This window comes from Mobula hypostoma, chromosome 5 (assembly GCF_963921235.1).
Source record: "Mobula hypostoma chromosome 5, sMobHyp1.1, whole genome shotgun sequence".
Classification (NCBI taxonomy): domain Eukaryota; kingdom Metazoa; phylum Chordata; class Chondrichthyes; order Myliobatiformes; family Myliobatidae; genus Mobula; species Mobula hypostoma.
The window spans coordinates 32,836,911-32,855,044 of NC_086101.1; the positions used below are offsets into that span (position 1 = coordinate 32,836,911).

The 18,134-nt window shown below is 41.3% G+C and overlaps 1 protein-coding gene across 1 annotated transcript in view; it reads left to right on the forward strand.

Annotated features, from left to right (window-relative positions):
* The window catches only part of tubgcp3 (tubulin gamma complex component 3), a 140,257-nt gene extending 124,206 nt beyond the window's left edge, over positions 1 to 16,051 (forward strand). Inside the window, exons 20-22 of the mRNA XM_063048317.1 lie at positions 2,552 to 2,692; positions 11,118 to 11,234; positions 13,929 to 16,051. Of these exons, the coding sequence (XP_062904387.1) occupies positions 2,552 to 2,692; positions 11,118 to 11,234; positions 13,929 to 14,090 (420 nt within the window). The 3' untranslated portion in view covers positions 14,091 to 16,051. The remainder of the gene's footprint in view (positions 1 to 2,551; positions 2,693 to 11,117; positions 11,235 to 13,928) is intronic.
* The last annotated feature ends 2,083 nt before the right edge of the window (positions 16,052 to 18,134 follow it).

Here is an 18,134-nt window from a genome sequence, read left to right on the forward strand (position 1 = left end):
TAAGGGCATAAGAGTGAGAAACAGAAATAAGCCGCTGAGCTCTTCCTACATGTTCCAGCATTCATTAAGATTATACCTGATCTGCCACCTCCTCTCTCCACAATCCCATTTAATAAATTTAATATCCCTATTAAACCTTTAATCTTGAATCTCTGATTGACTCTTCAAAGCCTTAGATGGAGAACTTCAAAGACACTTCACACCTCTGAGTGAAGAAAGTTCTATTGCTGTCCTGAATTTCCACTCCCCTCTTTGTGATCCCTGATTCTAGACAACCTGGCTAGAGGAAACTCAAATCCTTGTCCATCTGTCAACCCCTTAAGAATTCTGTACATTTTATTGAGATTATCTCTCGTCTTTCTGAACTCTTCGTGCCAGATGTGACCCCAGATGGCAATAAATATCCCACTTGATTTAAATTTTGCTCGGGTTTTTGTAGTGTAAATAGCAGCTGTTCACAAGTTGCCACTGACATCCAGCTCTTTTGCATGCTCAGACCTGATAATCATTGATAAACTGATTTTGTCTGGTTTTTTTGGTGGACAGGACATACATGAGTAACTTTCAAGTTGTTAGGTTGACGTCAGTGTTGTGGCTTTATACACTATGTGAGAAATTAGATCATAAGACGTAAGAGCAGAATTAGGCATTCAGCCCATTGAATCTGCTCCAGATTGGAACTGACAGAAATTCTGGAGAGTGTCTCTAGCACTGATGTTGGATCCCAGAGCTTTGATATCTTTTGGAGTGAATAAATGGCTTTAGACTTCCATGGTGATAACCTGAGGTAGATTATCCACTTGTTTTGCTTCACTTTCTGGGTTCAGTTACTGTTAGAAAGGAAGTTTGTTTCATTCCCCAGCATTCACTCCCCTCTTCCCACAGTTTGCTGTATAATTGTTGATCTGAATTAAACATGACTGTATTCAGTCATATCAATGTTACATCTTTGATCTGACATGATCACTTGCATTCTTTAGCCATGTGCAATCCTTTTATGTGGCTTCACTAGTCTGTGGTTCCTCCTGGCAAGCCTGTCTACACTCCTGAATTGATGCATGTTGTGTCCGTGGCTTGATTGTATTGGAAGAGTGGGAGTTTACAGATCTTGGGATACTAGACTGTCTGTAATGCAGCTCTACTGCTAATGACCTGCAGCACATTGTTGATTCCCAGGTCTGTTGCTGGTTGACGCCATTTTGGATACTCTACATCATACTCAGCACGATGTGCTCAGTGTGAAGATCAGATAGTCTTAAGACCATTTTGTTATCACTTCTACCAACCCTGTCATGGAAAGATGAATCTTCAGTTTGTAGGCTGATGAAAACGAGGTCCATTTTTTTCATCCCTCTGTTGGTACTCTCAGAACATTTGGCAGCATGGACAAACAAATCTGCAGTTTGTAGGTTGATGAAATTGAGGCCCAGTTGTTTCATCCCTCCGTTGGTATGCTCAGAAAATTTGGCATCATGGACAAACAAATCTGCAGTTTGTAGGTTGATGAAAATGAGGTCCAGTTGTTTCATCCCTCCATTGGTACGCTCAGAACATTTGGCAGGCTTGTCTAGAAGCAGTGTGCTCAGGTTTTGGCTGAATGAGTTTTTGGTGGTCCACTCAAGCTAATCTTGTGAAGCACTTTGAAATGCCCAGCCAGAAGCCAAAGGAGCTTGTTAGGAGACTTCATTCAGGGCAGAAAATTATGGGAGGCCTTGGGGACGCAGAAAGAAATGTTTCATTTTGCACCGTCTACAGTACCAAAACGCAAAAAGGTGCCAGGGTGAGCACTTGAAGAAAGAACCAGTTTGAGATCTATAGAGTCCATTTTGGCCATCATAGATACAATGAGTAGAATGACACCCTGAACATTTCCATTGCTTTTGTGTATCAGCAAGGGTTACGTGATCCAGAAACTAACAAGTCCAAGCTGAAGATAGTCTTCTACATTAGTGCTGTGATGTTGCTGATGATTCTTGCAGACGGAGGGCAAGTGACACGAGAAAGCACGAAGAAGGGCCCATTTAATCAGCTTGGATAGTTTCAATCTAATGGTGAAACAATGCTCACAGTCTCTTTCTGATTGTGAGTATCTACATTGTGAAGTCACAAGACGGGGGTGCAGGTGAATAAGTGTGTGATTTCGCCTTTATTTTCTCCTGTATGTTCTGGTTGAACAAATGCTTATAATCAATGCAGCAAGTTCTGCCCATTCACAGTGGTGAAATCTAATAAACACTAATTAAACTAATAAATAAGACATTAGTTAATCGGAGCAGATGGCAGGGCAGGTGATGTGCTGTAGTTGCACTATGCAGTAACTGGAAGACCCTGCAATAGCCATATACGCAGCAAGGGTTGGCTTGAAGAACTTCGACTCAGGGTCAAAAAGTCGAACGGAATCCACAAACCCAAAGTCATTCCCAGTCAAAACAGGCCCAAAGTCATTCCCAGGTTTAATCTCTCAAGTACATTGTGGCTGACAACAGCATTGCTTAGCTGTCAATGGAAATATATTGAACCTTTTCCTAATGGTTGATCGTTTCTGTTCAAGGAACTGTTAACACAGCTTCGAGCACTGTTTGATCGAATCTTGGAGTTTCAGAGTGCGCAAGAGTCCATGTATCGTTCGGCCCTTGAGGAATTACATCATCGTCTGCGGTATGCAGAATTGAAGAAGGAAAGACAGGCTGAGGTATGATAGATGTGTTGCTGAAATGCTGTATCATGGGTTAGGATCTATAACAGCAGGAGGTATGGGTAAAGCTGCATCTATTAACAGTGATAGAAGCAGTTGGAGTAGGTTCTATAAACTGCAGTTTTCTAACACTTTTTTCATATCAGGGTACCCAACAAATTAATTGTAAATTACTTTCCTGATGTTAGCACCTTTGACAAGAATGGCATTTTATCTCCATCTATACGATTCCTGAAGGCGGCAGTGATGAGCTTCAACTGCTGTAGTTACTGCAATGAGAGTATTATCACTAGAACTGGGTCCCAGTTAGTTGGAAGGGAGCAGAGGAACTGGGAGTCTAGAGAGTTGTAAAGATATGTGGCAAGCATTACCTGCTGAGCTGATAACAACCCTTTGGGGTTTCTGAATGGTTGGGTGGCAGATATTAGTTTTACTGTTTTTGACAATTAAAATCTCCCAGTATTATTCTTCTAGGCTTTGGAGAGTTAGAAGGCAAATTGCTCGCTGCAGAATGCCAAGCATCTAATCTTGTGGCCATGGTATTATATGACTTGCAGTTAAAATTCTGGTTTTCTAGATAATGTTGGGAGATGTAGTAACAGCTATTAGATGATTGGACTCTCTTTTTGAGATGATTAAAGTCTGACCACATTTTAGACCAAACCTCAATGTTGCCAAGATAGATGCCTCATGCAGCAAAAAATACCTAATTATGTGAAAAGTTGTGCTAGGACTGTACATTCTACAACCACCAGCAGGAACTGCAAAGTCCAAATTTAGGAAGAAGGCGATCGCTGTACCAGCTAGTTATATTGAGTTTTAGTGTCAAGGACAGTGGTTCTTGCCTCTCCTCTGCAATTCAGTTTTATGTTCATGTTGTAACTAAGATTGTAATGAGGTTTGGAATCAGCCGTCCTACTAGAGACCACATTGAGTACCAGTGAACAGTTTATTATTGAGTAAATATTGTTTGAAACTTAATGATTGATACTATCCAATGTGCTGATGATGGAGACCAATAGGGCAGTAATTCAGCAAGATTTGGACTTTTTTGTGAACTGTATATACCTGGATAATTTTCCACTCTTTAAAGCAGATCTGTCTAGTGATTGGAATAGTTTGTTCAGAGCAGTGGTTCCCAAAGTTTTTTTGGCTCCCAAACCACATCTCCAGTGACCACTCTCTCTTTCCGGCCATCACATAAAAACTATAAACAATTTTGATTTACAATGCACAGTGAAATAAAATAGGAACTGCAAACTTAGAACAGTGACAAATAATTGCAAAAAATATTCAAATCTATTAAAGCTACAAATAAAACTAATTACAGTGAAACAAATTTTATTAACAATTTTAGAGCATGCATTAGTTACTCAACTATTCACTGCTTCATGGGCTTGGTGCAGTGATATCAGCTTCTCAATATCAGGCTGAAGGAGTCTCAGATCCCCACGTTCAGTAATTTGCAGTCTGTTTCATTGCTTTGAAAGAATTTGGGCGACTGCACTGAAACTGTGCTCTGCTAAATATGATGTTGGAAAGGCAATAGAGAACATCTTGGCCTTTTTCCAGTGGAGTGAGGAAAGTGCTAGACCTGGATTGTGGAGGAATGCAGTGATACTGCTTTTATTAAAAGTTCAAGGTACCTCCTAGTGAACAGCTTAGAGCTGTGAGATCTTTTCTGAAACTGTCTCGGTTGACAGAATGGTGACACCACACAATGCCTTTTGTATAAAGATGGAACTGTCTCCAAGAATAATGTGAGGTTAATCACTTAGATATTGCTCCAGTATTTGCAAGGGATAGATTAGTGAGGATAATGTCAGTAAGTATCTCCCTTGTGCTGCAGCTCATGCCATCTGCTATTAACCCTGTCTGGCAACTAGGTCTTTCTAGTCATTCTAACTCGGTCAGTAAGTGATAAAAACAGCAACTCGTGTGTTAGACGGTCATGGCTCACAAGATGAACTCTTTGTTGTATATCACTGAGGCTGTTATTTCCAGTCGATCTAGTATGCCAGATCTAGCTTGCCAGTACAGTAGGTTATGCTTTGAGATGGTGATGCTGGAGCTGCAATTTCAGCTGCAAAGCCTCCACTTCACTATACTCTCTTAACTTTACAACCAGAGGAGTGTATTCACTGTTGTAACCTGCACAAAGACGAGAACTAAAATTGTACAAGGCAAAAGTCTTTGTGCAGAAGAATAATTGCTAGATTATCTTTTTTTTAACAATGCTGAATAAAAATTTAATAATGCTCTCAGTGCAGAAGGGCAATTCTCCTCCTGGTTGAATTATGACTGTGGAATCTTTTACATCCAACTGAAACTGCAGAGTGAGAGATGCCACTTCCACAGTGCAGTACCCATTCCTCCCTCCCTCCAGCGCTGTCCTTTTGACAGTGCAGCATTTCTCACTCCCTAGTGTCCTTCTGGGAGCACAGTGTATCTTTAGATATATTCTTCTGCCGATGCAGTGTTTTATCTTGGATTTTATGCTGTTCTCTCTGGAGTGTAATGAACCCTGATCCAGACTGCCATCGTTGGAATTACAATTGCAGATGAGGCCCCCATTTAAAGTCTGTATTTATCCCCACATATGTTACAAAGTTCAAGCTGGTTAAATCCACCACTGAGCCTCAAGCAGAAATAGTCTACTTCGGGATACACATTTTTTGTCTTTCCTAAGTAGGAACATAAGAGTAAGGTTTCAGTTGAAGAAGCTGAGGCAGGGGATTTGTCACAGATCCGGGAATGTTATTGCTTTGATCTGCTTCCAGGGTTAGATCAACACAGCTCTTTTTGCCAACTCTCTCAAAATTATTTATTGATTCTCTCATTCCATTACAACTGGTGGTATATTGATGTGTACAAAAGTGATGCTGTAATGGTACAAGTGAAATGGATTTTTCATTGTATGCAAAGCATTTTGGCTATGTACATTATAACCACTGTTATTTTAATAAATTAATTCTTACCAAATCACTTTTGTGCATTAAGCAAGCTGTACAACAGCTTGTCAGAAGATACTATTGGAAGAAGTGACTGCTAGTTACGTCACTGCAGATGTGATAAATTTGTGTTGGTCTTGGAGATTAGATAAACATTTGATCTTTAAAAACGAGCTTCAATTTTCAAGATGTCTCCCTGTACAGAATTAAAATAGCTTTGTAAATTGGGGAGCAACAGAAATGCTTTTCCTGGCAGTCCATTTTGGGGATGGCAACCTGGTGCCAAATCTTCAAAGGGGGCACAAAAATGGAAAAATGCTGACAGTTTTCAACAGGTTGTTAGGAGAAATGAGAGGATGTTACTCGGGGATCATCCTGCAAAAATATACAGATAAAAAAATTGTGATGACTTTGGTATTATTCTGTAGATCCCAACAGTCATGCAGAGAAGAGGAGCAAATATGTAGGGAGATTGCAGATAGTTGTAAGAATAATATGGGTGTAACAGTAGGTGATTTTAACTTTCCAGCTGAGACTGAGATTGCCCTAATGCTCAGAAGTTGAATGGGACAGATCTGTTCAGTATGTCCAGGAAATTTTTCCCAAGCTCTGTATAGGTAGCCCCACGAGACAGGCAATGCTTGAACCTTCTGCTGGAAAATGAGACAGGGTAAGTGACTAATGTGTCAGTTGGGGAACATTTTGAGACCACTGATCATAATTTTGTTAGTTTTTAGATAGTTATGAAAAAATGATAGGATTGGTCCACTGGATAAAATCGTACATTAGCGTGAGGATAACTTTGAAGGTAAAGCTTGATTTGGGGGAGAGAGAGAGAGGGGAGAAAAACAAACTGCTAGAGGAACTCAGCATCTGTGGAGGGAAATGGGCAAGGGCTGAGACCCTTCATCTGGTCCGAAAGATAGAGGGTACATAGCCAGTATAGAGAGGTTGGGCAAGGGGTGGAGCAAGAGCTGAAAAAGAATAGGTGGATAGAGGTGAGGAAAGGTGATAAATGGATGGGAGAGAGAGCCGTAGAAATAGCAACAGATGCTGGGAGGTAATGGATGGAGGCTGCAAAGGGCTGCAGATGATGGAAACTAACAGAGGTAGGAGAGACATGGAATCATATAAGGAAGGGGTGGACTGGGCAGATGAGAATTGTGGGGGTGGGGGAGCCAGTGGAAGATGTGTGTGGCTGATATGAAAGTAGATGGTGGAGGAGGGGAACAAAACTGGTTCATGGGGGGGGGGGTTGTTCAGGGGCTGCATTGAGTAGAGATAGAACCAGCAGATTGGGAGGAGAGAGATGGGGACAGCAGGAGCAGGTTACCTGGAATTGGCAAATTTGACATTCATGACATTGAGTTGTGGACTACCCAGGGTGAAAATGAGGTGTTGTTCCTCTAGTTTGAATTTAGCCATACCCGGCCAATAGAGAAGGCTAAGGACAGACAAGTTTGTGGGGAGGAGAATTAAAATGGCTAACCAACAAGGACTTCAGATAGCCATAGTGGACAGAGCCCAGGTGTTCAGCAAAGCAGTCACTACTCTGCATTTGGTCACACCAATGCAGAAGAACCCACACTAAGAGCACAAAATGCAATAAACAAGGTTGGAGGAGGTCCATGTGAATCTCCCCCTCACTTGGAAGAACTGTTGAGCGTTCTGGATGGTGGTAAGAGAAGAGGTGTAAGGACAGGTGTTACAATCCTGTGGTTGCAGGTGAAAGTGCCTGGGGAGGAAGAGGGAGGAGCAAACCAAGGACTCGGGGTAGAGTGGTCCCTGCCAAAAGCAGTGGGAAGAGGAAGATGAAGATTTGGCTGGTGGTGGGAGAGGCTGTTTGCAGTTAAAGGGATACCTAGCAAGTAGGAAGGTTTTTAAAAGTGAAATAGGAAGAGTTTAGGGCCATCATGTTCCTGGTAGAGTTAAAGGCAGAACGGAAAACTCTACAAACAGTTGTGTATATGGTCCAGTCCATCACGGGTAAAGCTCTCCTCTCCATCGAGCACATCTACAGGAAATGTTGTCGCAGGAAAAGCAGCATCCATAATCAGGGATTCCCACCACCCTGAACATGCTTTCTTTTCATTGTTGCTATCAGCAAGAAGGTACAGGAGCCTCAGGGCTCACACCACCAAGTTCAAAGGATCATTTCATTCTCAAAGTATGCACCTATAATGAACTGATATTTGTCTTCTCCAGGTAGCCATGATATACAGAAGGACCATGGAGTTGAAAGAAAAGCCATCAACTCCCCCTGCCGCCCGGCAGACCCCAAAATCCGCTCCCCCCCTCGGGAATTAAAAACAACGACAATAGCATCAACTACCCCCCACAGAAAAAATATCGACAGTAACAATCCCCATCCACAGAAAAAACAGCGACAATAACGATCCCCAACCCACTCACTTGCAGAAAAGAGCAGTGACAGTAGCATCAACCCACCCCCACAAGAGTGAAAATGCCAAAAACCGTTTAGGAACAGTCATTACCCCATAATCATCAGACCCTTGAACCAAAGGGCATAACTTCACCCTGACTTAGCTTGCCCAATATTGAAATGCTCCCACAACCTAAGGATTTGTGTTCTCGATATTTATTGCTTATTTATTTATTGTTATTATTATTATTTTTCTTTTTGTATTTTCAGTCTGTTTTATTTTGCACACTGGTTGAACACACAAGGTGGTGCAGTTTTCCATTGATTCTGTTACGGATTTATTGAATCTGCCCACAAGAAAGTGAATCTCAGGGTTGTGTTTGGTGACATATATGTACTTTGGTAATAAATATACTTAGTACTTGATCTTTGGCAGAATTGGGGGATCTTTTTACATAAGGGATTGAAGTGCTGAACAGGAAAACAGAAGGAAGTATGTCAAGTTTAAGCAGATGTCTTGTGAACCATTTGTGGTCTTAAGGGATGTTGGCAGACATTGAAGCAGGAAATTAAGAGGGCAACAGGAGGTTGTGAGTTAGATATGGGATAATCTGAAGAAATTCTCTAACTGTATTAAAATTAAAAGGTTAACTAGGAGTTTACAGGTCCCTTTAAGGTTCACTGTAATCGTCTTGTATATGGGGGCATGTGAAATGAATGTGGCCTTGAATGAATATGTCTCATCTGTATTTACTCTAGAGAAAGGCAGGTGGGCTAGAGAATTCAGGGAAGAGAACAGTGATATCCTGAAGCATCCACATTGCAAAAGGGAGGTGCTAGTAATTTTTAAAGTGCATCATGGTGGATAAATCCACGGAGCACATCAAGAGAATCCTAGGACATTGTGGAAGGTTAGGGAAGAAATTGCTGGGACCTGGCAGAGATTTGCCATGGGTGATGTACCCAAATACTGGAGGGTGGCCAAATTGATTGCCTTTATATAAGAAGGGCTACAAGGACAAACCAGAGAACTACAGTATAGTGACCCCAACATCAGTGGTAAGAAACGTAATGGAGGGGACTCTGAGAGAAATTTGGAAAAGCAAGGACTGATTAGGGAATAGTCAGGGTGGCTTTGTGCATTGGAAATCATGTCTCATGAATTTGATTGCGTTTTTCAAGTGATGACCAAAGGGATTACTGTGGACAAGGTGGTAGATGTTGGCTGCATGGACTTTAGCAAGGTCTTTGACAAAGTCCTGCATGGTAAGCTGGGCTGGCAAGTTAGATGACATGGAATCCAGGTGAGCCAATCAACTGGATACAAACTTATCTTGGTAGTAGGAATCAGAGGATAGTAGTTGCAGGTGGTTTTTTCAGAGGCCTGATTGGCACAATTAGTAAGATTTCAGATGATGCCATAACTGGTGGTATAGTGGACAGTGAAGAAGGTATCTAAGATTACAGTATGACTGGGAAAAGGGGTCAAGGAATGGCAGATTGAATTTAGCCATGACAAGTGCAAAGATTTACATTTTGCTAAGTTAAATCACAGAAGGGCATACACAATAAGTGGCAGGTCCCTGCGAAGTGTAGAATAAGAGACCTAGGGGTACAAGAACACAATTCCCTGAAAGTGATGACATGGATAAACAGAACAATGAAGACAATGCTTGGGATGCTTGCCGTCATCGATCAGGGCACTGAACACAAGAGTTAAGATGTTGTGTTCCATTTGCACAGAGTTCAAAGTAAATTTATTATCATAGTACCTGTACATATATATCATCATATACAATCCTGAGATTAATTTTCTTGCAGGCACACTCAGTAAATCCAACAACCATAATAGAATCACTGAAAGACCACACCCAACAGGTGGACAACTAGTCAGCAAAAGACAAGAAACTGTGCAAATTCAAAAGAATAAAAAATCGAGATCATGAGATGAAGAGTCCTTGAAAGTAACTCCATAGATTGTGGGAATGGTTCAGTGATGGGACAAGTGAAGTTATCCCATCTGGTTCAAGAGACTGATGGTTGAAGGGTAATAATTGTTCCTGAACCTGCTGGTGTGGGTCCTGAAGCTCCTATACCTTCTTCCTGATGACAGCAATGAGAAGAGAGATTGACGTGGGTGGTGGAGATCCCTGATGATGGATGGTACTCTCCTGCGACAGTGTTCTGTATAAATGTACTCAATGGTGGGGAGGACTTTACCTGTGATTGACTGGGCTGTGTCCACTGCTTTTTGCAGGATTTTCCATTTAAGGAAAAAGAAAATGTTCTGTACAAGACGTCGGTGAGATCGCACTATGTGCAATTCTGGTCGCCTAGCTATAGGAAGGGTGTCATTAAGCTGAGAAGTGTACAATAAATATCCACATGGATGTTATTGGGACTGGAGATCCTGAGTTCAAACAGAGAATGGATAGGCTGAGACGGTTTCCTCCGGAGTGTGAATAAACTCATGAGGGACATAGATAAGGGTGGGCACAATACTTTATCCTGGGTAGGAGAGTCCAAAACAGGTTAAGCGTGACAGAACAAAAATTTAAAGGGAAACTGAGGGCGAATATTTCACACAGGGAGTGGTGGTGTGAAATGAGCTGCCAGAGGAGGTATGGTGGTGAGTACAACTGCAAAGTTAAAACACTAGTTGATTAGGTACATGGATGAGAAAGGTTTAAAGGGATATGGGCCAAATGCAGGCAAATGGGTCTAGTTCATGTGGACATTTTGGTCAGCATGGACGAGCTGGGCTGAAGGCCTGCTTCTGTGCTGTGGAGAAAATGATTCACGGTGAAGGGATTGGGATTGGAAGTCATGCTGATGGCTGGGAGTGGTGGAGTAATGGATGAAGTGAGTGATGGAAAAGTTACACCAAGCAATTATAGGAAAAAAATATTCAGTTGGTTTTCTGAACCGCCAAGTGGTACCTAGAGGGAGAGTTGCAGTTATGTTCTTCCAATGCACGGCATTTGTATTCTTGGTGGATGGAATATAACTATCAGTTTTGTTCCCCACACAATTCCACAATCTAGTCATATCCTGGAAAACACTGAATTACTTTTACTCCTCCATGTAGGGAAAGTGGGGAACGACAGCAGCTGAAGAAGAGGCAGAAAATAAGAGAATTAATGAATTCCAGCAGTTAATTCCGAAGATGTGTTCTCAGATACGTGTATGCTCACATTTTTACCAGGTAAGTAATTCCACTCTACAATTATGGTATGCATTGGGAGTACATGAATAGAGCAGTGTACCTCTGCTCAAGTCTTAATAACACATTGAGATCACGAATTTTCAACTGTGCAACAATGGATATTCGAGATAAAGTGAAGAATAGATGATCTCCTTCCATCCTGAATGGAAATTTAATGAAAAAGAATTATCAATTTACTCTCTTAATTCTTTAACGCTTTATTGGAAATCTGCATCTGTTTTTGTGCTCTGTTCATGATCAACAATTTATGCAAGGCCTTTTCTCATGTTTCCCTTGCGTTTGGTTTTGACTGGATTATATCCCAACTTATTAATTTAGTAAGGGGGAGGAAAATGTTTCAGATCAGTGAGCTTTCATCAAGATATGATTGTTCTGCCAAGTATTAAGTTGTAACTGTGTTGCAGATCATAGGTTTACAAAGGCACTGACATGTGGCCTCCATGGTGATTCATGGCTCGAGGGCTCTTGTGCAGGTCATGGCTCATCAGGAGTTCTCGGTACAGGTTACAGCAATAAGCCAATTACCAATTAAATGGGTTAGCATAGATAGGCTTCACAGTCAGCATAGACGAGGTTGGCCAAAAGAGCTTGTTTATGTGCTGCAATTCCATGATTTTCTATCTCCAGCCACGTTCTACATCTCCTGGCTCTGTTGTTTCTTCTCTCGCTGTATTGCCTGACTTGTTGCCTGTCCCCAATATTTTCTGTTTTATTTGAGTTCTGGCATCTACGTTTTTCAGATTCAGATTAATTACTTGTCATACACAATAGGGACCAATTCATCTTCTCGAAGCTCACAGTGCAAGCAGTATACAATAATGGATACACCAGTAAATATGACAAGTGCAGACAGCAGAATGGTTCAAAGGTGTAATGCACACTGCAGTAGTGTATAAAGAAAAGATAAAGTGACTGTGTGGAAAAGGAAGAATTGAGGATTTGAGAATGTGGTAGCAATCCTGGGAAGGGGACGTGAAAGAGCTGAAGCTGTACTTGAGTCTGGCCATCAGGGACTGAGGTACAACTTGTTAGGATACTTTGTATAGTGCATCTGTAAAAGTTTAAGAGAATCCTTGTGAACAAAGCTGAGTCTTCTCAGATGTCTAAGGCAGTACATATGCCGGTGTGCTTTCTCGATCACCACATCAGTATAGCGGGACATGGGGAGATTGCAGTTGAAATGGAACTTGAAGGTGTCAGCTACCTCTGTCTTGATGAAGATTAGGTTCTGTTGACCATCCTCACTGTCTATCCCAATTTCCTTGGGTCAACCAGTTCTTTTGTCTTGCTAATGCTGGGGATTATGTTGTTGTTTTGACACCAGGACACAACGTTCGCAATCTCTTTCCTCTACTGTTGTCATCTAATTAGTGGATTGAGTTGGGCTGTATTTGGTCACACAGTCATGGGTATACAGGGAGCAGAGCCGGTGACTGGGCACACAACCCAAAAAGCACCATTGTTAGGCATCAGGATAGATGAAATGTTATGACAAATTCTAACTGACTAATACTGTCAGTCATGCAAGTCTTGGGCTGATCCAAAAATCTAAAAGCAGGTGGGAGCCCTAAGGCACCAGTAGTTCAGAAATGAGCTTGTTAGGTGTTATTGTGTTGATGGCTGTACTGAGAAATGAGCTTGTTAGGTGTTACTGTGTTGATGGCTGTACTGTAACCAATGAATAACATCCTGACATATGTATTCTAATTGTCAAGGTGATCCAGAGCTAATGCAGTGCAAGGGAGATGGTGTTTTCCAAAGACCTATTTTGCCTATATGCAAATTGTCATTATTATCATTACTGCCTGTTGCGTCACTGGCGTTCAGGGCAGCAATGAAGGTCTTCCATCTCTGGCAATGTTCAGGGCTCCTTCCTTGTGTCGGTAGGTTCCTCAGTTTTTAATGCTGTCAGTCAGGCAAGTCTTGGGCGGAGACTCAGGAATACCATCGCGCTCAGATATAAAAGGATTCTTCATTGCTGTTTCTGTAACAACTTTGTTTTACCAGTCAAGGTTGCTGGCCCTGAGCTGAATCCCCAAATCTGGAGGATCAGTAGACCACTCTTAGACTGCTCTCTACCCTTTGACCTGTTTGGCATGGGTGACTCTACCAAGAGCCAGAGCATAATGCCCTGACTCCAGCCAACATAGCTCTCCAGGTCATTGAGGCACTCAAACCATGACAAGGTTGTGGTCCTCTTGGAGGTATGCAAATGGTAGGAGCTTTAGATTGACCGATGTGGGCTATTACCAAGCTCCCAGAGTACTTAGTTAGGGTCGATGACGCAGCTGTTTGTCGGTAGTTGTAGATACAGGACCCGTTACTTTTCCTGGAGATGGGAATGATGGAGGTTTGCTTGAAACAGCTCTGATTCATAAAATGACTTTCCAAAATGAGAACAGGGGTGGAGTGTTAGGCATGTAGCAATGGTATTTTTATCTTATACTTTTTCAATCTAATTACACAAGGCTTCATAGGATGTATGATATTTTGATCAGTGCAGAGCTGTCCATGTACACATTCATCCTTCCTAGCATCTTCCAGGTTTTTGTCGTTCAGTTTAACTAAGAGTATGTTTAAAGCTAATTTGCTTAAATGTAGTTAGTTCCTACTAATTGAGAATGTCTTGTGCTGCAAGATTTAATGTAATTAATCTTCATTTCCTCTCTTTAGGATATTGTCCAACAATTCCTGGTATTATTGACAAAAAGTCCTGATGAAAGTCTCCGTTTCCTGAACTTCAGGCTGGACTTCAACGAGCATTATAAAGCAAGGGATCCTCGGCTGCACACTTCACTGGGCAGTGCCAGGGGCAAGCGCAGCTCAGCAATGTAAGCTGTTATCCAGAGACATTTCTACTCATTATAATGAGGGCTACAGTTACATCTACCATGGGTTTCTGCTCTTGCTGCCCTGTTGATCATGATATCTATGTTGGTTGCCAGTGATGCATTGTATCACTGAGGAGCGAGACAATTAATCACCTGTCACTGACAAATATTAAATCTCGAGAGCAAGAATTGTATTCCACGTCACAATGTAATTTATTTATAATCGATGAATGTTTTGTTTGTGAATTAAACTGAAGTTTGTTGCAATTTGCATTTTTTTAGCTTTAATTGCAGCTTTATTTGAACTTTGCAGTCAAAACAGAAAGTATCATTTATAGATCAAATACCACATTTTATTTTACAAATAACAAAATGTTTTAAACTGCTTTAAAAAAAATTGTTCAGGAACAAACTTTTTTAATGGCGATTCACTTAACTTGTTTTCATGTTGCAACATAGACTGACATAGTTGAATTCATTTCAAAAATGACATCACATGATTAAACTCTTTTTTTAGAATTACATAGTAAATAGTTTCAATTCTTTCATTGTGTAAAATAAACCTAATGGGCTATAAATGAAAGAAATATCTGCAAAGGGTTCTTATGGTTTAATTTGTGAATGAGTTCAGTTTGTTTTAGTATTAAATCCCTCTGTGGATTTGCTTGTGCTCAAGAGCCAATCTGACAATGAATAAATACGAGGATAGGGCAATAATGCTAGGCTACAGAAAGAGGTATCTCTTTTAGGCTACATGCAATATTTAGTGGGTTCTTCAACAGTGATGTTTGGAACATCAATTTGGGGGCTGCACACAAGTTGTGATGGTTTCTATTCCTAAAGTTTTCTAATAGACAGGGTGTGGAGAGTGGTGGGGATGCAACATTTGCTTAAGCCCCCCCACACATCAGTTTAAAAACGCAGGTTGGGAAAACTGCTGAAGACTACCTTGTAAATCATGTCCAATGTTTGTAGGCTGCAGCAAACATTTAACATTCAAGTGTGCTAATTTATCTGTTATGACTGTTTCACTGAAATTATCTATTTTGTCACAACATGGCTGAGTTGTTGTCCCTTTTCGAGCACTGTGTGTTCTAAAGTTGAAGAGCAAGCCTGTCCATTAATCTAACGTAGAAATAGACGTGTACACCAGAAAAAAAGGGTTATAACATCGTGGGTATAACATCAATATTTACTTATTTAAAATTTTAAGTATATTTTCTAAATACAACTCTGTCTTCCTCACTTGTTTTCTCTCAGGATCCGTGGCTGCAGAATGAGTCAGTGAGCCGTAACTTAGAGGATGCGTGAACTTCCCCGAACATCCTTTACAGTTAAACTATGAATTATGGCTAATGTAGGATCTTTGGATTTAGCGGGTTGTGTAAGGAGGAAGTCTATCTCAAATGTTAATTCCAGATGAGTTTGTGGGCTATTTTAAGGGATTACATATTGAATTTGAATTATTTATGGAAGACTATTTAAGCAGTGTAAAATAAGGGCCAACATAGTTTGAACTAATGTCATGAATTTGCTGCATCCCTGTACACGTCAAATGGTTTGGCCTGTAGACTGAAATGCCTTGTGGTGTTGGCTTTATGGGCAGTTATGCCCAGAGACCCCGGGTTCCAATCCAGGCGCAGAGAACAATGCCTGACGTCTGTATAAAATAGTTTTCTCCCTCCTCAGAAATGACATGGGAATAGTACCTTTACTATTGAGTTATTAAAGATCCATTTAAAGCACCTCCTGATGTCTGCTTCATCATGCCCTCACATTTGGTGACAGCGGTGGGATGTGCCCAACAGAAGATTCTAATCCTATTCTATTTATTTTGGTCTTGTTTGTGTCTTGTCTCACATCGGTATCCATCTTCAATGAAGACAGGAGTCTGTAGATGCTGCAATATGGAGAATTTAACTCCTGAAAGATATTTGTGGGTTGAGCAGTAACTTTGGGGGAGAGGGTGAGGTGGGGGAGGGATTCCTGGCATTTCAGGTTGAGACCATGTATTAAGGCCTTTTATTTTCAATTGATTCTGAATTATCGTGGTTTTGTTGGGAGAGGTTATCAAGTTCTACAATTGGTTATGTGTACAGGTGCTTTCTGGCATCATCTCTTTGAAGAGACCTGCCTCCAATTTTATGGTTACATACTTTTGTTTGGAATTTTTACCAATTTTTCTCCATCTGTACCGGGTCAAATTTTTTCATTGTTTAAGCACTCAGTCATGTTTCACCTTTCACCTTATATATTTGAAGTTCCTGTTATTAAAACTTTATATTTTTTTTATGATTGCAAGATCCTGCTAGACATTAAGAACTTAAAGTACTGCAGGTCTTGGGTGGAGAAAGAGCTGCAGGGGCTGGACCTTGTGTAGATCATATGCCTCTTGTGTCAGGGAGGCTTCGGAGGAGTTAGTGCACGAAGGAGGCATGCAGACTGATAGCGAGTGACCATCTTTGTTACTTTTCTTGTCATCGCAAGACCCTTTTGGACATTGCTAATGCTGCGAGTCTGATTCACTGGTTTATTGGAGGGCGGTGGGGAGCTGCATGGTCTTGCTGGTTGTGAGGAACGAGGCTGTAAGCTGCGATGTGGCCTGTTTACAGCTGCCAGGGGGAGAGGTGTCAAAGCTGGTGAGCTCGCTGGGTGCGATGTGGCACAGGGGGGAGGCTGGAGTCGGTGCTGTGCCCCGAGTGTTCACTCAAGAGAAGGTGAGCTGTATTTTGGTCAACTGCAGATTTCTGCGGTATTCAAGGACTCAGGGTGTCAAGCTACGGTGTTACCTATTTACAGCCACCAGGAGGGAGGCTGCAAGATTTAATGTAATTAAAAAGATCTTAAGACCCTTTTAGACACTGTAGATGTGGAATGTTGCAAGTCTGATTCACTAGTTTATTGGCAGGGGAGCTGCTTGGCCTTAGTCATAGCAAGGACGAGGCCTTAATCGGCAGTGTGGCCTGTTTACAGCCGCCAGGGGAGAGGTGTCAAAGCCAGTTTGCTTCACATAGGGGGCAGGATGGCAGGGGTTCAGGGTGGAGTTGGTACTGCCCCTCAGTGTTCCCACGGCAGAAGTCAAGCTGTATAATGGTAGACTGCAAATTTCTGGGGCATTCATGGGCTCAGGGTCTGGACCATTCTTTTGCGTGACTGTTTTACTGATAACTTACACATACCTGCACGTATCTTGTATGTGCTTTGTGTGACTCTTGGTACTGTATTTTGGACCTTAGCCCCGGAGTAATGCTGTCCTGTTTGGCTGTATTCATGGGTATTTGTCTATGGTTAAATGACAATTAAATTGAATTGAATTTATGCCCCAGTGTTGCTGAGGTAATTTTGTGCTACATTTCTTCCAGATCTTTCAGAAGCTTACAGATGCTTTCCAATACAAATGTCATTCTCTTGTAGCTTCATTCTTTTTGGAAGTAAGTTTGTTAGACTAACTGCTTACTGGAATGTAAGACTTCGTTCCTCCAAATGCTTATCCATCCCTCAGAATTGAATAATGAAAACATTTCAGGACTAGATCATGTTGCTTTTAACTTTTTAATTTCAAAAGAATTGTGTTAAGATGTACTGGCAATTTGGATGACACATGAAAATCTTGTGTGTTATCAATAATCTCACCGAATAATAAGTGTAATGAAAAATAAGAATAGGCTACCTGTCCGCTCAAGCTTGCTCTACTGTTCACTCCGTCAGTACAGATTCTACAGTGTGTCTCAGGCCACTTTCCTGCTTTACTATTGGCATAGAGGACAAATGTGTGGAGGCTAATTGTACCTCAACAAATCACTGGTTTGGTTGCAGAGAGCATGCTTAACAAGTTCCAATGTTCTTTGCACAGCAAGGAAATGATAGATTTTACTCACATTCACATTCAAATTTATCGTCATCTGACTGTACATATATGCAACCAAACAAGACAATGTTCCTCTGGACCACAGTGCACCCGAATAACATGTATCACACACAGCACATTAAACAAAATATTATCTTAAATAAGTTAATAAAATGTAATTCAAATTGCACGTAGTGCACA